Consider the following 23,387-nt stretch of genomic DNA (forward strand, 5'->3'; position numbering starts at 1 on the left):
CACTTCTTCAACCTCTGCAGCAATGCTGGCAGCACTCTTTCATCTATGTTTAAAGACAACATCTGGATATTACACTGAGCACATGGACTTAACTTCTTTGATCAAGACAGGGGAGGCATGTTCTGAGCACAACCTGTCCTGTTAAACTGCTGTATGACCTTGATGTCTTGTGCTGTATCTCATTTTTAGGGTGTTAGCAATCTTCTTATAGCCTAGGCCATCTTTATGTAGACCTACAATTCTGTTACTCAAATCCTCAGAAAGTTCTGTGCTGTGAGGTGCCATGTTAAATAGTCAGGGAGGCTAAATGGCTTATTTGGCCATTTTCACTTAAGGTTGGACACTTGGAAGTTATTTTGAGGGCACAATACATTTACATTTCTTTAACATTATGTTAAAGTGTTATCTCTTCAGTGTTTCACATTAAAATATATAATACAATATTTACAAAACCCTAATTTTTGTGAGATACTGTACATAATATATATTTGTTACATGTTTTTTTTCTAGCCTTAATCAATGTCTCACAATTTAATTACTTTAAACATAAAACAAATGATTATGAGACTGATATATGCAGATGATCTTTGTTTGGACTGGTCCAAAAGTATAACTTTAACACTAACTTTAGAGGGAAGAATGGAGAGTTGATATACCTTGCTTAATCCTACAATGTTTATTTTATTTAAGTAGTTTTTTTATGAAAAGAGAAAAACGGGTAGAATGAAGAGGAGAACAGAGGGATGAGCTGATTAAAGATGAAAGTCTTTAGAAGAGCTTTAGAGGAGGAAACTGACAGATTTGGAAAAATAGAAGAAATGAAGCAAAAATAAAAAGACAGAACTGTGTATCTTCAGCTAAATGGGTGTGTGTATAGAGTGTGTGTGTATAATGTGTGTGTGTACAGTGTGTGTGTGTGTAGTGGAATATGGAGTGACACACAGTAGTGTTGTGTTGGTGCTCTCGCGCCTCACTCTCGCTCCATGCTTTCTCTTACACACAGAACTGCTGAACGTGTCCAACAGCTGCAGAGGAGTCCAACCCCACGTCAAAAACACCACCAAACACCATTTCCTCACACACACACACACACACTTCGCGCTCGCTCTCTTTAACCGGTCCCCAAACCCCCTCAAGGGCCTCTCGGCCACAGCCTGAGGGAGGGAGGGGGGGGCAACCCAAACAACAGTTGCAGAGAGAGAGAGAGAGAGAGAGAGAGAGAGAGAGAGAGAGAGAGAGAGAGAGAGAGAGAGAGACAAAGAGAGACAGAGAGAGAGAGAAATGAATGAGTCAGGCTGGTAGACAATGAAAGAAAGGAAAAGCAACAAAAAAAAGAAATTGTTGTTAAAAAGGTGAACAAGGAAAGAGGGACAGAGGTAGTGAAATATATTGTAATGACAAGAGGCAAGAGGCAAAAAGAGAGAAGAAGAAAAAGTACAGAGACAAATACAAGAAAAGAGAAAGTGGCAGTAAGACTGAGGGGAGAGAGAGAGGAAAGAGGGGTGGAGAGAGAGAACGAGGAAGAAAAAAAATCGAGAAAAGTTTGAAAAAAAGAGATGCAGAAGCAGTGAGACAGAAGAGAAAGACAGAGAGACAGAGGAGAGGGAGACAATTAAACCAAGGATGACCATTAAAGACAGTGAAACAAATGTGAGACAGAAGATTGAGACAAAAAAAAGAAGAGACAGAAGTGAGAAACAGGAGAGACAGAGAATGACAGCCAGAGACAGAAGAGGGAGAGAGAGACAGGTGAGAAACGAGAGAGAAAGAGACAGGAGAAAGACAGTCAGAGAGACAGGAAGGAGAGATAGAAGAGATGGAGAGAAAGACGAGGGAAAATCTTTAGTTAGATAAACAAGAGCAAAAGAGCGAGCAGCAAAAGAGACTGGCAAAAAATATAAACCAAAAAAAAAACAGTAAAAGAGAGAAACAAACAGTGAGAAAGTAAGACAGAGAGTGTGTGTGTGTGTCCCTGAAGGCCCAATGATCTGAACACTGCCCCCTAGACCCCTTCACAGCATTACTGTTTTGGAAAGATGAAAGCTGCCCCCCCCCACTCTAAAAACGATCCTTTATTATGCTTTCCTCTCTAATTCTATTATTATTTATTCCTCTTTCTTCTCCCAGCGAGACTCTTTCAAACCGTTCCAAGGCAGTGAAATCGACAGGCTGGTACCGTTTTAAAATCTGGAGCCGTTTCAACTCCAGGCTTTGAGGGAGAGTGCCCATGATAGAAAGCCCTGTTTGAAGCCTCCAAAAACCAAGTCCAGATAAAGAACGCACCACTGAGAAGAAAAGAACATGAAAAAAGGCAGAAAAAAAATCAAAAGACATAATAAAAAAGAGCAAAACAAAAAGACAGGCTCAACACAAGCGAAAGCAAATCACGGACATATGTCCACAGCGCTCCCAGCGCTCCCTCAGCTTTGTTCTCAGAGGGGTGAAAAGGAAGATGGCCCACCGGGAACATTTTGTGACGAGGCCGTTTTTCTCTCAACACAAATATAGTCAAAACACAGCGAACACGCTGAATCTGAACTACGCCAGCAGACGCTGAAGCAGCCGCCGTGCTGCAGGAGCCACGGGCCAGAGTACAGAGCTTACCTCCAACCAGTAGCTCTAAAAAACAGAGGTACAATATGAGTACTTTTTTGTACTCAAAGGATACTCTTAATAATTGTACCCTCAAAGGTACAATATTGGTCGTTACATGGTCAGATTTGATCCCTCTGAAGTACAAAGTCTTTCCTAACAGCAATAAGTACAGATTTGTACCATTTAACCTGCAGCCAAAGGGTACATTCAGTATTCTGTATCACTGTACTAATAAACAATATATATTTTAACTGCACGTTTTTTATTTGAAAGCCAGACCATTTTGGATCATCAAGTTTTTGAGCCATATTTGGTTGATGATAATATTTATAATCTTTACTGACATAAAAACAATGGGTACAAAACAGGACTTTCACTGAAAGGTACTTTTTTGTACCTCAATATAAGGTACAGCCCCAGAGACAAGCTTTGTACACTTTTAAGTACAAATCTGTACTTACTTTTCTTAGTGTGTATTGAAGCCTGAAAAACACCTTTCTATTGATTTTATACAGCAGTGGCTCACAGCATGGAGTTAATCAGGTGCTATACTCTAACAATACTCTGCTATTCTATACTCTGATAATAATTCTGGGGCTGTTTTGCTGATTCCAGGTCTGAACAGCTTGCTGTAATAGATGGACGCAGGAATTCTGCTGTTTACCAGACAATCCTAAAGGAGTATGTCTGACCATCAGTTTGTGACCTCAAGCTCAGGCACACTTGTATTGGGTTCTGCAGCAGGACAATGACCCAAAGCACACAAACAAGTCCACCTCTGATTGGCTTAAAAAAAAACAAAATAAATGTTTTGGAGTGTTCAGTCAAAGTCTGATTGAGATGCTGTGGATGATCTTAAACAGGATGTTTATGCTGGAAAATCATCCTGAATTGTGTCTGAATTAAAACAATTCTGTAAAGAATAGTGGAACAAAATTCCTCCACAGGGATGTGAAAGAATCATTGCCAGTTATCAGTAAAGCTTGATTCCAAACACTTTTTTCACACAGGGATAGATTGGTTTGGATAGTTTTTTTTTTCTTTAATAAATAAAATCATCATTTAAAAAGTGCTTTTTATATTTACTCAGGTTATCTTTGTCTGATATTAAAGTTATTTTGATTATTGGAAAAAGCTAAAACAAAATAAATCTGTAGAGGGGCAAATTCTTTTTCACACCACTTTATTTATACACACACACAAACACATCTATATGTAATTTAAAATGACTAAACTGAACATCACAAACTCAAAAACAGACGATTGTGCTGTTCATGTTTGAAAATGAGTGAGGAATCAGTTTCAGCTGCTCCAGGAACTGTAGATAAGTCTCATTCCTCACAGATCTGAACAAAATCTGACCTGTTCTGCCTCCTGATTTGTTTTGTGTCCTGCTGCTCATTAGACTAGACTGAGGAAAGCTCTGTCAGCGATCTTCCTCTGAGGCTCACAGCGCTTCCTCCGGGTTTAGCCTTGATGAATGACCTGCTGCTGCCAAACACAGAGGGGACGGGTCTAAACAGACACATTATGCACCCAAATAAGAGTCTTACGTAAGGTTAACATTGTTAAGCCATTACAATCAAACCAAGACGCTGCCACTGCTGTTTCAAAACACCCTAAGTCCATTTTCAGCTTTAAAAAAGAACACTGTGTGAAGATTTCATTATGAATGGACCAATGGAAAGAGTCCAAACATACATGAATTGAAAAACATTGGGATTAATACTGTCTAGCGCTGTTAATATTAAAAACACATTAACAAATATGAATAATCTGGAAACTTTAACGCATTCACTACTCCTAAAATAGAAGCTTGATTGGTTTTTATTTATATTGAAATATGAATTACATATGAATATGTTCTGCTTTCCCATCTCTGGGGACTGGGGTGATCCGGTATAACGCTGATTTAGTCCGGTGGAGGAGTGGAAAGGGAGAATAATAGGATTTTGGCTAATATTGCTGTGAATATTCATACATGCAAACATATCGCCTCTGATTGGCTAACAGCACTGTGAGGCAGAGAGACAGACAACAGTTAGAAATGTTTTAAAATAAAGACATTTTAACACTAATAACAGTCTTTGCAATGTCATATGTTACTTTACAACATGTGTAATAATGCCCTGCTAAGTGCAGTTCAGCCACTGACCGAATCTAAGAGTCTCTGTAAAAGGCAAAGTCCACCGGAGATCCTATTTAAACCTAGTTTTACTTACACACAGAGGTGGGTAGTCCAGGTTCCTTAGCTCTGAATTACTGGGTAAAGCATAAAACACTGATGTGTTATTCGCACAAATAACACAGGAACAAACTGCCATGCCATTCCTAGTGCTGTTAACTCTATCTGACGAGATGTGTGAGCCCTGCCTATAGGCGGTGACAAGCCAAGGTGGGTGGGGCCATGAATACTAATTTACGGGTTGACGTAGACACGGTGCTTTTTCTGATCGACTCGTTTTTCTGAATATTTTCTTTTACTAGCTACTGCAGACAATGGAGGCTGAAGAACAGTTTCATGTGCAACATTATATTCAATGCTGCACATGAAACCTACTGTATTTCACAAACAACAAGAAAAAGTGAATTTTAGCGGAAATAACCTTTAAAATACTAACAGCCATGTTCCTTTGTGTTCATCACAATAAGAAAATAAGCAAAAATGAGAAATGAGCTGTTCAATTAATTGAACATATGTATAATTGTGTATTTTGTATCAGTATTCAGTACCAGGTCTGGACTCTTACGGGTTAAAATCAGAGTAACAGGACACACTGTCCGCCTGTGTCTCCCTCACCTCCTCTGAGCCAAACCCTCCACAACCAATCCAATCAAAACACTCCGCCACGGCATTTCACCCAGTCACCCAACGTCCACCACTGCTCCTCGCTGCCATCTGACCTACAACTGCTGCGTGTGAGACTCACGTGCGTCAGAAATCAGGCCAGGTAACCTGATCCAGCCCGGCTCACGCCAGCTCCCCTTCACACACAGCACAGCCTCAGCTAATCACAGCTCACCACTGACTGACTCGCTCTCAGTGTTTCACAATCACACACAAGCAGCTACACACCTACCCTGACTCACACCGGCATTCATACAGCACACCAAACATCACTACTGATACACATACACTGCAACACGGGGTCACTGAGGTCACGCATATCACCCACATACACGTACAGCCCTGACAACAAGCCTCGATCATACATTCAGAAATCATCTATTTACTATACATTTACATTTAATGATCATTAAATAGTGTGATTATGACTTTTTAGTACAACTAAAGCTTTTGAATGTTAAAATCACTAATAATTACATTATTCAATATAATTAAACAAACAAATTTAGCCCTTCCAGCAAATATATCAACAAGGTTTCCACTTTGTGAGAAATCAGTTATTTAATTTGAAGTGCCCTTATAACTGAAGAAATGCAAGGCAAATTAAAGCACATTTAAGAACTAAATAAAATAAATGTACAATTATTTCCAAATTAAAAAAAATAAAGAATAACATATTTTTCCTCAAAAGGGAAGAAAAGGGATAAATAGTTATTTGTTGAAAGAGCTTCATTCATGCTGTACTGTTTTAGATTCACATAGGTTAATGTAGGTTTATTAGGGTTTTGTCATTGTTTTAATAGTAATAGTAATTAATATTTTAAATGTGCTATTTTATACTTGTGATATTAAAGTTTATGCAAGTTACTGAGTTGAATTAAAAAAAAATCACTTAATCTGGATTTCCCTGGATTTTTTTTCTTTTTTTTTATAAATATATTTCTATCCATGTAAAAAGAAAAATGCTTGTATTAGCATGTTAACCCTCTGGATAAATGTTGTGACAGTCCCTTATAACAGAGACATCAGTACACCATGATGAAGGAAGAAACACAGGTCCATAAATACTCCACTTAGTTTAAACAGTGCATTATATATCTGAAATAAAACAATATGTGGCGATCTGAAAAAGATCAGGAAGATATATAAGGACCCTATGTGTACTAGTGTTTGACATTTTTGGAACTGATCGTTGTTCTTGTGTAATATGGGCTCAGGCAGAATTCTAAACCTTACCATTATCTTAACTTCAGTTACACAGCGTAATGTTGCAGTGTAACATTTACTATTTAATTATCTGAATATATGAGGCTAAATTCCAAAATATTGTGTGTTAACTTGATTATGCGATTTTTGTATTGCATAATAAACAAAATTGCACAAAACAACTGATAACCGAGAAACGAAAGGTACATTTTCCTGAAATTCAGACATGTATAAATGTATAAATTTGGGAGAAAAACTGATGAAATGCAGTTTATACTAAATAGAAAAAATGGCATGATGCAGATTTACACCCAAATTTCTATTTTTGAATTTAACCTCAAATGGTCAGAACATTGAACTGATAAACATTACACCACCCCATGCATCTGTGTTAACTGAAATTAAGATTAAGGTAAAGTTTAGGGTTGCAATTCCTGCTAATGCATATTACACAGAGAAGGCTTAACATATATATTACATTATATGTTTATATATTTTTAATTTGGCACTATACACCCACTACACAGCTCTGGAAAAAAATGATGAATTTCTTTGATTTTACAACTAAAAAAAACTCTGAAATATAATCAAGAAGAAGATGGATGAATTTTTGCACCAGGAGTAAAGCAGCATAAAGTTATCCAAAAGCAGTGTGTAAGACTGGTGGAGGAGAACATGATGCCAAGATACATATTTGAGGTTTCTCATTTTCTCATTTTTCTCATTTCTTATTTTCTGCCAATAAATGCTCTAAATGACAATATTTTTATTTGGAATTTGGCAGAAATTATGTTCATAGTTTATAAAATCAAACAGCAATGTTAAATTTTACCGGAACATATACCGATAAATAGCAAAATCAGAGAAACTGATTCAGAAACTGAAGTGCTCTCTTAAGTTTTTCCAGAGCTGTAGATATATATATATAGGAAAATATGCTGAGCATTAGGATCTCGATTATTTAGTCGATCTTATAGTTTTACTTTTGACCTAAAAATGTATGAAACACAAACACACACACACACACACACACACACACACACAGAACCTTCCTACATAAATAATTTACAGCTGGATGGAATGTGAGTAATGAGTCTAATCTCATTCTCTCTGTTCTTTCAACTGCCCCCCCGCCCCCCGTAGATGAAAGCGGCGTGTGTCTGGGCTGTTTGTCAGCTCCATTATCTGGCCTCTGCTTGTCAGTGGTAAATTTCAGCAGCCCAAACACAGATAAACAGCCCGGCTCCCAGAGGTGAGCGCGCTTCTGCTCAGGATCAGAGCCAGTCAAACCAGGGGCATCTATCTAATCACTTATCTGATGAGCTCATCTCCCTCCAGACTGTGTGTATACATCTATGTGTGTGTGCATGTCCCTCAGACTCACACACACACACACACAAATAAATCTGACCAAGGGCGATGCCCCCTGGTGGAAGGATTATGACCTATTGACATCATGACCCTCAACTAAGGACAGCAGCAGTAGTGATGACACTCTGGCTCTGATCATTTAAAGACAATTTATAGTGAGGGTGAGCGTTATGTTGATATTATATCAATATTGTGATCAATTATATAATCATACACATTTCTAGATTTATCACTGGTGTCATCAATACAATTCCGGAAAAAAAAAAGAGATCACTTAAAAATGATGAGTTTCTTTGATTTTACCAAATTAAAAACCTCTGGAATATAATCAAGAGAAAGATGGATGATCAAAAACCATCAAATCAAACTGAACTGCTTGAATTTTTACACCAGCAGTAAAGCAGCATAAAGTTATCCAAAAGCAGCGTGTAAGACTGGTGGAGGAGAACATGCAGAGACACAAGTGTAACTCTATGTAATAATAATAGGTTTAATATTTGTAGCAATTATTTTTTTTAGTAATCACATGACAAAATGATTGGGAATAAAATAAATTTGCAATACATTTTATTGCACTAAATGAAACCTTTACAGTAATTCTCCACAATATAGTAGAAAGTCTTCTTTTTACAGTAGAGACAGTTACTCCAACAAAGGTTGAGAAAAGTCCTGATACTTTTGTTCCTATAGTGTGTATCCCATATGAATTATACATTAGTAATGCTAAGTAGTCCAATTGGTTGCTAAGCTGTGGCTAAATGGTTGCTATGGTGTTGTTAAGTGGTTGCTATTGTGTCCAAGATGGTTGCTATGGTGTTGCTAAATGGTTGCTAAGTGGTTGGTAAGGTATTGCTAGGGGGTTGCTAAAGTGTTGCAATGTATCCATGGATCCATGGTAGTTTATAAGGTTTTGCTAAGTGACTGCTAAGGTGTTTCTATGGTATCTATGGTGGTTGCTATGGCGTTGCTAAGTGATTGTAATATGTTTGCTAGGTTTTGCCAGGTGATTGCTAAAGGTGTTGATTTAGAAAGAGATGTGTTGCTAAGGTGTTAAAAGAAAAGATGAAAAAACGAAAACAGATGAGTGCGGGTCAGTAGGGCTGTGGATTATAGCTTGGGGACCTGCCCTGAAGAAGCGCACACAGTTTGATGGATGTCGGGCAAAAGGAATTTTCGCATTTGGTATGGCAGAAAATGAATGGAAGTCAAAGAAAGGAAACAGGGATGTAAATAAACAACAAATACACAAGTGCAGGTGAAAATAGCAGTGACTTTGTGCAGAAGTTCAGTAGATGGGCAGGTACTTTTGCTTCTTTAACATTATTAATGGGAAAAATCTAGAAAATTAAAGAATTTTATGTGAAAACTGTGCCTCCAATCAAAATTATGTATACAAGTATGCATTACGCAAACACTCAGAATAATCTGGAGTTGGAATGCTGCTGATATTTTGCAAAAACTCAAAAAATATATCATGTAAAGTATTAAATATTGCGTAAATGTAACTTATTGCAATGCAATTTATTTCCTGCACTATCGCTCACTTTAGAAAGTTACTGTCTAATCAAACAATAAAGCCGTGATTTCTCTTCACAGACTCTCACAAACAAAACAATGCACCAACTTCTACAGACAAACCCTGCAAGAAAGACACCGTAAAGTAACTACAGTAAAGCTTGAGCTGGAGAAAACAGAGCTTTAAACAGACATGCAGCAGCAGAAACACAGGCCTGATGAAGCTCAAAAGCACGAGGAGAACAGAGATTCTTCCAGAACAAAGAGCAGTGGCCACATGAAAGCAGCACATCAAACCTCAATCTCTGGAGTTATTCTTACAGAGCTTTAGTGGGCCGTTTTATCCCAAGGCATGTCCATCTCCACAGGGCCTGTTCTGCCGGGTCCTGACCCTGCATTAGCGGCCCGGCTTCAAAGAACACCAATCCAAACACAAAAACACACACAGCGCTGCAGCCTGCATGCCCCGCCACCGCCTGCAGGGGGCTGTCTAACCAAAAACCCACACTCAGACCTTCTGAGAGGAGCTACAGTCAATCCTGTTCAGCAAGTACACACACACACACACACACACACACTCACAGAAACTCACTGAGATATCCTCTGAGTGTCATTGGCTGCCGTGTTGGTCGCAGGGTCTTAGCTCCCACCTTTCTCCTGCCTAGTCTCAAATCCAGCTTTGAGTAAGGGTGGGCAACAGGGTCAAAATACAATACAATTCACTATAATTTTTACTCACAATCATTTTCTTCTCTCCTCTATTCACTCTAGTGCTGTGTGATATGACGATAAATATCGTGGGGACGATAGACAAGTGTCTATCTTGCTACTTACCCTCTATTGCCCCTATCGTTTTTCTACAGTAATTTCATCAATTATTCATGCAAATATATAAAGTAGGCTACGATGAAATGTATTGGCGTGGTCACTTTGCATAAACTCGGTTTATATAAGTGATAATAAATAATCTTTGCAAAAAAAGCTTCATAATGTGGTTTTGCGACATGACGCTTTGCGTTATTTGACGGACACTTTAAAAATGCTAATTTTAATAACTAAAAACATACTCAAATGTGGTATATCATGATATGTATCGTTATCGTGATATGAAAAATTCCATATCCTGATATATGATTTTTCCCATTTCGCCCAGCACTTATTCACTCCCATTCATTCCCCCATACAAAATCCCAATCTCCCCTCTGTCCAACAGCCACCAAACTGCCTGAACTGTACATGGCAGGTCTCACACTGTACTCCAAAGCTATACTGACCATCCCTCATTTTTCCCATAATCTCTTTTACATTTCTGCATACGCCCAAGCCATAGAGAGTTGCTGGGTCCCGACAGCCACCAAACTTCAGGTAACTGAGTTCTATTTCCTAGCTATACTGACCTGCACTCATCGATTTTTATATCCTTTATCACTTATTCCTCCCATCATTTTTGTCCATGTTGAGGGTCTAGATTTAATTTGCTGTGCTCACCTCTCACACAATCGTTGTGTGTTTTCTATGTTATTTCCTTTGGTTTATTTTGTGCTTCTTAGTGATTTTCATAACGTTCACAAATCTGCACAGAAATGTAGATATACAACATAAGATTTTCACTGATATTGCACTGACAAAAAGCTAATCTTTCAACAAATGTATGTAAATTATTACATTACATTACAAAAATCTGCTCATATTCATGTCTAGAGTGAATTACATCATGTTACATCATGTTATACAGGTAGGAGCAGGTAGAGCTGAGACACTGCTGTAGTATGAGGGGCCTGTTTAACTAAAGTATAAATCACACAAAATTATAAAATATCATAAGTGAAACACATAAATCAAATTAACTGTGCTTACGGCAGAATGTATTAACTAGATACAGTTTTTACCATATGCTAACACACTAAAATAGCATGTGTAGCACAGATATTTTAATAGACACACACAGTATAACATCTTCATAAGTCTCCAAAATTCTAAACACTTTTTCTGCTTTACACACATTTTGCAATTCAAAACAGCACTGAACACATTTCTCTGCATAAGACACAACAATCTGACATTAAGTCACATGTTTTCACAACAAAACACTGACATTAAAAAGGACACAACATGAGCTAAATATATGCGCTGCTGTAGTTTTGGTTGCTGTGCTTTATTTTGCAGGATATATGACATATATATGAGGTATTTTTCTGTTTGGGTGTGTGATTTTGTGAATCGTGTTTTTTAATAAAAATATATAAAAATTTTATAACATTGTGCTTTAGCAATTGAAAAAAAACCTGTAATAATAAACAATAATAAAGTTAATATGTTTTTTTTGTGGGAACACCATACCGACCAAACACACATTGGAAGACAACTTTATATAAAAAAATAATAATAATATAAAGAGAAAAGGGAAAAGGGGAAATTTAGGGAAAGAAATTAAACCACGTCTGATTAACAACCTTAATTAGTCTTCGAAAGAGAAAGATCTTTAAAAAAACAATATTAATCATTACGCATTTTACATATTGAGCAATTGCATTACAACGCAAACTGATATCTCAATTAATTCTTACTTACAACATTCTTAATCATTTAAATAATTTAATAAAGTTCAATAATGTCTTAACTAGTGCTTATAAAAAATTAGTGGGGACATTTAAAGATGTTTATTACAGTCGTAATTACTGTTATTTGATGTCTCTTTGTAGTAAAGTGTTAGCAGTTTATTTATATGAACATATGATCATAATATCCCTGATCTACATGTGTGACATAATTCATCCTGATGATGATAACACCTCGTCACACTGCCCACCCGACTCCTGAGTGATACGTCAAACACCAATGACAATCTTCTCTGTTGTTCACGGTCAGGGTTCTCGCTTGCAAAAAGCCCCTGAAGGGACCCGACAACCACCCCCCCCCTCTCCTCTCCTCTTTCTCTCTCTCTCTCTCTCTCTCTCTCTCTCCCTCACTCCTCTCCTCCGGCCCATCGTCAGCGTGCTGGCTCAGGCGCTGTCACATCAGCCCGTCACGCCCGTGACAAGGGCGCTTAAAAAAGCCTGGCTATTTACACACAGCAGCTCCGGCCTCACAGCCATGCATGAACATCCCACACCGAGACGTCTCTCGCCCACAGCCACCGGCCAGCCGCCCTCTCCCTCTCTCTCTCTCACTGAGAGAGTGTGTGTACGAGTGTGTGAGTGTAGAGCAGAGCGCCTGTCAGGCAGACAGAGAAGACAGACAGGCCGGGTCCTTCAGCACAGGTGCCCAAACAGCTGCCCGTCAGCACTGCAGCAGCCGCTGCTGTCTGACTAACCGCCGCCGCACACACTCCACACACTCGCTGCTGTCCTCTCGCACTACAGGCCTTTCTGAGCACACACACACACACACACACACACACAGACACACACACAGACAGACGGACACAGACGAGGACCTGCGGCTTCCAGCGTCACAGAAAACACAGTCCTGAAAGAGCCCACAGCAAGCATAACACTGATCCATACATATAATGCTCTAATGCACAGCCTCAGTCCACATGCTTCTCTCACTTCACATGCTGCTTCTCAGCCTGTCAACAAATGAATGTATATCACTGTCCATTAGGGGGCACTCAAGGCATGATCTGTATTTACAGCTGTGGAGTAAAAAGGAAACCCAACAGTAAAAAAAGAAAATATCGCATAATGCTGTTACTTGTACTAAAACTGAGTGTTTCGGTAACCAGCTAGCGGTTCCTCCCACATACCACGTTATAACAATTTAACAAAACTACAGTGTATTTAACTGTGCGTGCGGTAAACACTCAAACTACAGTCCAATATACTCACGTCTGAACGGCAAAAAAGCTAGCGCTGCAGTTAGCGGATAATGCTAATACTGCTCCAGTCTTAGTGCTGGAGAACTAAACTGAAACTCCTGTATAACTCTGTACTTTAGCAGAGTGGCTTTACTGATACTTAATACCTGACTGATAAAATTCATACATAAGGTGCACTGTCCATTTTTGGGAAAAGTAAAGCATTTTAAGCGCACCTTTTAGTGCAAAAAATATGGTACTGCATTTGCACTAAAGATAACTATGTTTATGTAGTGTATTTAAAAATGTAGTAACTGAAAAGGCTCAGAACAGCTGTGTTTTTATTCTTTTATTATTTTTGTAGAATCATTTATGATATCTGTTGGAAAGCCAAGAGGACATCCTGGTCTTTTCAGTCAGGCCCTAATTGTAGGGGTGTGGACAATAAAGCACAATTTAATTGATGGTCATCGTATCTTTCACATTTTATTTGAGTGGTAAGCTAACCTCTTATTTAATTTATTTTTTTTCAATTTGAGAATTTGTACAATATCAGAACTGCACAGTAATGTTATGGGTCCATGAGTCTCATACTAAAAAAATAGTGATTGATCAAAATAGTAAAAAATAATAAATGTTTAATTTGTTTCCCACTTTAAAAGTCACAGACCTACAGTCACAAAATCTTAAACCCTAATAAACTCTGCTGTTCAAATATTATTCAGCAACAAACAGTAGCTCCTAAAATATAAATAAATAAATAAATAAATAAATAAACGTATATAAATGTGAATAATAATAATATTCAACACATTAAGCAGCACTAAACTGATATATATTCAATCATACGCTTCTAAGGCAAGTCACTTCCTGGAGTCTTCTACAGGAGGCTTCACAGGAGATTCAGAGGCGACACATGAAAGGGTTAATTTGAGTCCCACCCTCCACATCTCAAATCCCCTGAACACGAAGCGAACGCGGTTATAAACATTTGTGAATTCTGGCTCTGCCGCTGCCTCTTCCTGATAGGCTTTGCATCTTAAAATACGGCCTCGGCTCTGGAGCGCGGTGCGGATGTTATTCCATAAATATTTGCATTCATACAGAAAGGCCACGCCGCCCCTCACGAAACCTGGATGGCGGCTAAAATGTAAATGGTTAAGGTATTTTTAGGTGAGGTAGGAAGGGGTGGTGTGAGGTGGGGGGGATAAATAAGAGAGCATTCCCTGCGGAGGGAATAATGATGGGACGCATTGTGTTCATTTTGTTTATCAAGCAGCTATTCAGGCCTCTAGTGGGGCTCTGGTGCTTACACAAGCAAAAAGCTTTCTCAGGCATTCGCAGCTGCATTCCCGCCGTACAGGTACCCTGCAGACTGCACCCACACACACACACACACACACACGCGTGCACACAGCTGCCCCAGCAACCCAGCATGGCTCTGCAGGTGCGCCTGCTCGGCACTGCCTTCAAACAGCCAGATTCCTTCTGCATCACAGGACGCTTCAAATGCTCGCTGGAAGCACACACACACACACACACACACACACACACACACACTATACTGCTACTCAAAACTCGTTACCTGACACACACACACCCTGTAACATCTTCACACACCTCCAAAGTCCTTCTGAACAGATCAATTGACTCGCAGGCCGTATTATTGGCTGCACCCCCAGGCAGATATTCGTCCTCACAGAAGGTCAGACTCATGTCTGCTTTTAATAAAAGGACACGGATACACCAAGCTTTCTAAAACTCACCTGAAAAAGTCTGAAAATAATCCTAAATGTGCGTCTTTGAATAAGAGTTAAGAGTAGTTATAGCCAGTAAAACAGTAATAATTACAGAATAATATCACTGCTGTAACATTAAAAAAACTCAAATATGCCAAACTTGAAAAAATGTTTTTAATCAAAGTCAGTGTAAAAACATTTATATTTCTATTAATCTGTTGGTCCATGCATCGTGAACCTTTGCCACACTATAAACAGAAAGCTTTTAGATCAGACCAAATTTCTGCCATTGGTTTTCTGAGTCATTGGTTTGTTCACACAGACAATTCTAGCCGGAGGCTGCTGATCACGACCATTACCACGCACTACACTGCACTGTCCACTGTGGGTGGTAATATTAGCATTTTATGTGTCACAGATGAGGGGATGGATGTAAGCGCAGGTATTATCATACCTTTTTCAACAAAAAAGTTAAACAAAAACTAAAAAATAAATAAAAAAGACAAAATAAACTAAACTGCAAAGACATGTATAGACTGCGAGGGAGTTTTTCTTTGCCACTGTGTCCCCCAATAATTGGCATCTCATAAGAGGCGTGGACCTATTGTTCTCGGTAAAGCTGCTTTGTAACAACTTTTGTTGTAAAAAGAGATATAGAAAAATAAATAAAATTGAACTGAATTAAACTAAGGATAACAAAACTGTACACATATAAAAAAAACTGAGAAAACAAGAAACAAATAAACTTAGGATAAACTATGATTACCTATGACCAGACTGGGAGAACAAAGCATACAATGATACAAAAGAATACAAAAGATGCAAAAATACAAACACTACAGAAACAAAGGATTACAAATTACACCAAATACACAAAAGACTCGACAAGGAAACACTCGAGGAGCTTGTATACATGATGAGGGTGAGGAACACCTGGAGGAGGAAACAAGAAGGCGGGGTTACAAACGAAACACGAGGGATTACAGATGACGGAGTAGGGCTGTAGGTGGAGACAAGACCAAAAACAAAACAAGGAGCACATGGCAAGGAAAACAGAAACAGACTGAAGAGCAGGAAAGGAACAAAAACAAAAGACAAACATGTCAAACCAAGGCGTGACTCTATGACATACTGTATTCAAGGAATGTTAAATACTCAAATAGATTAGGAATCTCTGCAACAGATACATATTAAAGAATCTGTTGGCACCATGTCTAATGCCATCCTGGTGAGAGCTTAGAGGGGTATAATGTCCCCAGCACTGAGCTGCACACATGTGGAGCAGAGGAAGAAACTGGGTTCTCTGGAATAATAGTGCTCTATCCTGTAGTTGTTGATAGGATGAAGTGGGGTGGTGATCATTACCCAACATCCTGACCTCACTAACTATCACTTCTGTTGCAAAACACTGTATAATTCTACTGATGTCCCTCTTAACATACACATCATCAAACACATTATGGGTGGGACAAAATATTGATATTGCGATATATTGTATTGTTTTCGTTTGCGATACATTACCCATATGTGGAGTCAAATATGGATATTGTTATTAAAAACACTCTAAACTCCCTAAAATTAGCCCCAAATTGGACTTACTAAAATTACAGCTTTATTATAATTTCACATGGTGCTGCTAATCACATGAAGAGGGTTAACCTGCTAATAAGGTTTACGCTAACCTGAAGATTAATGGTGTTCTCCAGGTATTTGTTTATTTAGGAGTATTTTATTCTGTTCAGTAACACAGATGCTGTAAAGTATCGCAGAGATTTATCTTGCACTCTAAGAAAAGTGAGTACAGATTTGTACTTAAAAGGGTACAAAGCTTGTCGCTGGGGCTGTACCTTATACTGAGGTACAAAAAAGTACCTTTCAGTGAAAGTCCTTTTTTGTACCCATGGTTTTTGTGCCAGTAAAGATTATAAAGATTATAAACATTATCATTAACTAAATATGGCTCAAAAACTTGATTATCCAAAATTGTCTGGCTTTCAAATAAAAAAAATGTGCAATTAAAATATATATTGTTTATTAGTACAGTGATACAGAATACTGAATGTACCTTTTGGCTGGTTAAATGGTACAAATCTGTACTTATTGCTGTTAGAAATGACTTTGTACTTCAGAGGGAACAAATCTGATCCTGTAAAGACCAATATTGTACCTTTGAGGGTACAATTATGAAGAGTGTACCTTTAAGTACAAAAAAGTACTCCTATCGTACCTCTGTTTTTTAGAGTGTGTGATAACTTGTGATATCATCATTATCGTAATAAACATATGGTGATTATATCATATCGTGAGATGCTTGGTGAGTCTTGTGAAAGTGAGAATAAGACGAGTCCTCTGTCTTATGGTGGTGGAGTATGGAGCCACACTGCCGCTGTATTTTATCCCCCTGCCATGTCACCGCTTCACCCAGTCTGAATTGGGCGGCTTTGAGTTATGAGTCACACAAGTGCACCTGCGCCCATGTGTTAAGCACTGACAAATAAAAGCCTAACGTCCATTTACACAACAAAGAGATGTACCCCGCGAGGCAACCAATCTCTACCACCCCCCCCCAATACCCCCCCATCACCCCCACCCTGCCTTCTTTACCTACTTATTCCCTCCACTTGCATAAGCAAGAAGAATCAAGAGAAACTACAGCAGCAGCGCTGCTCTGAATGATGCTCTGTACATGCTCTCGCTCCATATTCCACACTTTCTATATCTGACACTTCCTCAATGTAAGAATCAACAGTGCAGCCTACTGTTCTTAGCCAGGAAAGCATCCCCTCTGTGTTCGGGGGGATGAAGGGGGGAGGATGTTGGAAGGGGGGACTCTCAGACAAAACCAGTTGCTATTGAGGAAATCTAAACGATTTTAGGTCCCGCGCTTTTTTTTAATGCAGGCCTCCTCACGGCCGGCAGCTGACTGCGTGATTGATGCATATTAATGAGGTGGGTGGGCGTAAGGCGGGCCGGCGCAGGCGGACGCAAGCTGAGGCTCCGCACTTCCTCTGCATCCTTAATGTCCGCCGCTCCGCTCCGCTCCGCTCCTCCGGGATTATCGCCCGTGGAAACTTCTCCCGATCCCGTCGCTATTAATCTCTGTCTGTCCTCCTGTTCAGGCTACATAATGACTAATTAAACATCAAAAGAGCAGCGCTGGGGATGGGCTGTGACAGCTCCAGGCCCTCAGCCCCCATCCCTCCAGACTCCCAACGAGAAGAGGCCACAGCGGCCCCCCAAATCAATCAGCCGTCCGGCCCAGACCAGTCCAGCCCGGCCCACCTGCACACACCTCAGTACTAGTGAAGAAACAACACAGAGCTGGTTAACAGAGCACTGACAGATCCTCTTGCACTGCCAGACTCTAAAACCAGCCCTGAAACTGTGATCTAGAAAAAAATACAGACTAAGAACTTTCTCTCACAGCATCCAACCTGAATGAGTTTTTAATGAATATTATATATATATATATATATATATGCAAGGAGAAATGTTGATATGCTGCAGTGATGAATTAGAGAATAAAAAAAAGACATATTAATAATATGACATTTAAAGAGCTAAATGTAGATGTAAACAGTGATTATTATATTACTAATTATATATTTCATGGTTTGTAACATGAGAATTACCAACACACAGCTCAAGTATATTTTGTGCAAACCTCCAAACGCTTGTTGCTTTACTTCTGTAATGTTCTATTAATGTGTTTCTGTTATGTTTATACTTTTTTATAGACTTTTTATAGATTTTATAGATTTTTTAATAGGTTAAAGTTTGTTAAAGCTGATGTCTGTAAGTTTTGGGATTTAGGGCCCTCTCTGGTGAGAATGGGTAATTGCACAGAGCATGCAGAAGAATCATTTTAAACTGGGCGGGTGTGATGCGGTCTCCTTTCAGAGAGGATAAATCCGATTCCAGGTTATGTTCAGTCAGAGAGAGAGAGAGAGAGAGAGAGAGAGAGAGAGAGCGCTCAGTCAGAAAGCCCAGTAAATGAGCTACTGAGCTCTGAGATTCCCCTTCTGAAGTCTCCATTGCTCCACCAGCCGCTCACATTCAGTAAAACTTTTTAAAGGCTGTATGTGTGATGTAAGTACGTAAAAATGTGTGACGTGACCAAAAGAAGAACTCCCACTAAAAGCGACCCAACACCCCAGTTTTTAGAATGAATATATTAGGCTTAGCAGGGAAGGTCCTTTCAGCGCACTGGTACCATTAAACAATATATTTTATCCATATTCTTCTTCATTTAGAAATGCTTCTGCTTTCAGTTTAGAAACTAAATAACATGAACTGCCACTTTAAAGGCTGCAGAGGGTTTATGTTATACTGTAACACAACCCTACATAAATAATCACGTCCTGCTGGGTTCGGACAAACAATTTGAGCTCTTAGTCACGCAGGCACACGCACACACACACTCACACACACACATATATATATACAGGACACTAGCTGATACCACTGAGGCAGCAGATTACTTTGAAGAGACAAAGACAAAGTGAATCCAAGTTCTGAGGCATCAACAGCTTTCATTATAAGTGTGTATACAAGCCTTTGTGTGTGTGTGTGTGTGTGTGTGTATAAGCAGTTATTTTTATATCAGAGGAAAAGCAGGCAGATAAAATGAAGCTCCACTCACGGACGATGGCAGGCCGGGGGGAACCTTGCGCACTTTCTTTGTTTGGTGAGGATCTGAGGAGAGATAAAACACTCCAGCATTAGAGAGTAAAGCACTCTGAGAGAGTGAGTAAGCAGCAGCAGCAGCGCAGTCTGACAGCTCTCTGTTTATATTCAGTGCAGTCAGTGGATTCATCCACACTGGACTGAGTGAGTGCCAAACCCGCCAACTCATATCAGCACACTCAGAACTCCACTGAGTTACAACAGAGCTGAAATACAAACAGATATAAAAGTTAGGGATGTTTCGATTGGGTTACTCGACTGGCCCCTGATCTGATCTGAGTCTCTTAATGTCTCTTAATAATCTGAGTGTCACATACGATACAATACAATACGATTTGATTGCTATTTTAGGTTTTTTAAATAACACAGCCAGATAAGATAAGATGTGCTGCTGAGTAATACTGACATTCTGAACTCATTTATTCAGTTAAACACACTCTGGACTGATAGCTGTTGTAGTTTGTCAACTGATAAGATGTAATAAATATTTTATAGTGAGTGAACGCGCTCTGAATTGGATGGCTATAGTGTTCTGAACTTAATATTTAGTGCAGATTTAAAAACAATGCAATGATTGTGGATGTCTTCCACCAGTAGAGTATAATCTTTCATATATAATGATATATATATTTTTTTCTCCACTGTAAAGTAGTTTAACTCTGCAGACTCTAACCAAACTCCTCTATTTATCTTCTGAGAACTCTCCTCTCCTCATTGGCTGTAATAATAATGCTCTGTAATCTGCCTTCAGGACACCAGATGGTGCTCTGAACACCATGGTTAAAGCAAAGGCACAGAACCAGATTGGCATCCCAATCAATGATTGTTTCAGGACACCCCTGGTACCAGTGTTATCCACTACCCCATCCCATCACCATTACACCACACAGAGCTCAGAACTCGTTAAATATGACAGGACAGACAGATACACACCCATAGGAGCGGAGTCCTGCAGAGAACGTCTTCGAGGATTGGATCCGGGGAAGGAGTAGAAAGGAGCGGGGGTCTTCCCAGGTGTGCTCACGGGTCCTGGACTGGCGAGTCCCATTTCCGGCCGCAGTGTAGACTGCAGGAACACAGAGAGAATATTTTATTTAAAAAAAAAACTTTTTTTGATCATATAAGATACTATATAGTTATATAATTACAGACTGTAGTCCTGTATCTGTTCTAAGTTATATTTAGCACTTTAATTTACTGTTTCTGGTATAAAACTAGCTATAGTTATTCTTATTTATAGCTGAGCATGTTTTCATGGTGTTCGAATGTCTGAAATACTGCATAATGCATCAATATTAACTTGAAAATAGCACTTTTAACACTGTCCACGTAAGCATGGTTAGTGAACTATACCCCTGGGAGCGGTGCTAACATTGTTAACTGATTAGGTTAAACTCCAAACTTTTAAATACAGTACAATTACGCTTGACTCACAGCTTTATTATTTAAGCAATAATACACGAGAGAGAGTGCAACATTTATGTAAAACGTGTAATATTGGCCTGTAATATTGTGCCTACGACCACAGCACGAACCTCAAGTGTATTATTGTTCCATTTCCATTATTACAGTTCCATTATCGCTGTTTATTGAAAGATTTTGGGTTGAAGAGGAAGAGAAAATACGATCTTATAAAGTTTGATTATAAAAACTGTGAGTTAAAATATTTCCATTGCCGCTCTGTTTGTAGTGGCTGTTTGCTGTTTGGATTGTAATCATTGCAATACATTGTAATACATGAAGAGCTCCGGTGCATTACCGGCTGATAACGGCAATCATAAAACGCTCTCAGCCAATCACATTGCAGGGTCAGAACTAAATGTGGTATAATATTATTTAAAATATGTAAAATTAGAATCCTGTGCAGCACATGTACACAGTTATGGTTAGAGAGGATTCTGTCTTGTTTAAAACTCAGACATTAGTCTGGTTTAAGCTTGATTGCTGAAATGAGGGGATCACCATGATCAGAGCTCTCTGATCCTTCAGAAAGAAGAGTGTAGATAGAGAAAATCTGAGAAGGGATTTAATTAGGCGTTTTAATGTTTAAAGTGTAGGGTGGGTCTGTATTGTTTTGTATTAGTTTGCAATACCTTATCGATACACAGCATCAAATATAGATATTTTTATTAATATGTGTGAAATCTACTGCTTTATTACTCCGCATGGTGGCGCTAATAATATGAAAAGTTTAAACCTGCCGTGAAGAATATGGGTTGTTAAATTTTGTGAAACTGCCAACATTAAATCCATCCATAATTGCTAGTATTTGATTATTTAGGAGTATTTTATCCTCTACAGTAACACAGATACCGTGAAGTATGGAAGAGAATTGTCTTGTAGTATATCGAGTATCTCAGAATCACAGTATTGTTATTGCTGTGATTTCCATCTACACTAAAGTGTGGCCTAGTTCCTTTCTGAATTCAACCTATGAAGCTTTAACTTAATAATAAATTATTTAATAATTATTTTACTGCTTTATAAAATCTAACATTTAGTTGTTAATGTACAACACAACACAACAACAAAACACTACAACAATCCAGATTACTCAAAACCTGCAAGCTTTGACACGGCCAGCCCCCCCCTCAGTGTTCCTTATCCCCTCTGGTGCACACAAGTGTGCAGTAATTGATGTGACAGTGTCAGCAGGCTCAGTTAAGTCCAAGGAGAAATCGATTCAATCAGTCTGACCTAGCGATTGCCTCTGCTGCAGTCGGTGGTGAACTGTTATTGATCAGCACTGATCAGGGCCTCCAGGCACATCCTCACATAGCCTGGGACACAGTCACTTAAAGCAGCAGTGACAAGGTGTGTGTGTGTGAGTGTGTGTGTGTGTGTGTGTTGGGAGAAGGAGGGCGGGGGCAGAGGGTGGACCAGCTAAAGCCTCATTAAACCATCTGTCTGATCTCAGAAGCTGTCGGTTCCCCCGAAAAACACACTGGCTTAACTGGACAAAACGGCCTCAGCCGAGCCCACCGAGCTGACAGGGCCACTCACCCTCAGCCCAGAGCCAATTACACACCGGGGAGACAGGACAGCACCACGGCCCACAACCAGAGCCTGATAAGCAGCAGATTAACTCCCAGACTAACACTTCTGTATTCCTGAAGCTCTCGGCTAAGTCTCTCCTTCACCAAATCCAGACCCAAGCCCCGCCCTCAGATAACTGGGTTAAGAGGCCAATTAGAGCCGCGGCCCAATTAGCCTAATCGCTCGCGGGCTTTAGGAGCAGCCTGGCTGGATCTGGAGAACGAGGAAAAGGCAGAGTGTAGAATCTACAGGAACTCTAATAACTAGAGCTGTATGATATGAATCATATACTTACATTTATACTAGTGGTGTCAATCGATAACAACAAATAAATAAAAATAAAATTAATCACTAATTAATCTGAATTCTGTGATTAATCATGGTTAACTGCACCTTTTCTTCTCCTTAAGAGTAAGCTTTTGACAAAGGATATTTTATTGGTAAAACAACAAAACAACAGTATTTAAGCAATAATACACTTAAAGTTTGTGCTATAACGTGTAATATTGGCACCTTGAGTGTATTAATGTGATTATACCACAGTTATCGCTGTTTTGAGATAAAACTGATGAGAAAATATGATCTGTTTGTT

The 23,387-nt window shown here is 39.2% G+C and overlaps 1 protein-coding gene across 2 annotated transcripts in view; it reads right to left on the reverse strand.

Annotated features, from left to right (window-relative positions):
- The window catches only part of tcf12 (transcription factor 12), a 226,883-nt gene that overhangs the window by 51,422 nt on the left and 152,074 nt on the right, over nt 1–23,387 (reverse strand). For both annotated transcript variants that reach the window (XM_049471013.1, XM_049471014.1), the window contains exons 8-9: nt 20,693–20,825; nt 19,716–19,768 (exon numbers count right to left, since the gene is read on the reverse strand). In XM_049471013.1, coding sequence (XP_049326970.1) covers nt 19,716–19,768; nt 20,693–20,825 — 186 coding nt within the window. The remainder of the gene's footprint in view (nt 1–19,715; nt 19,769–20,692; nt 20,826–23,387) is intronic.

The sequence above is a fragment of the Astyanax mexicanus genome, chromosome 23 (genome assembly GCF_023375975.1).
Source record: "Astyanax mexicanus isolate ESR-SI-001 chromosome 23, AstMex3_surface, whole genome shotgun sequence".
In the NCBI taxonomy this organism is placed as follows: Eukaryota; Metazoa; Chordata; class Actinopteri; order Characiformes; family Acestrorhamphidae; genus Astyanax; species Astyanax mexicanus.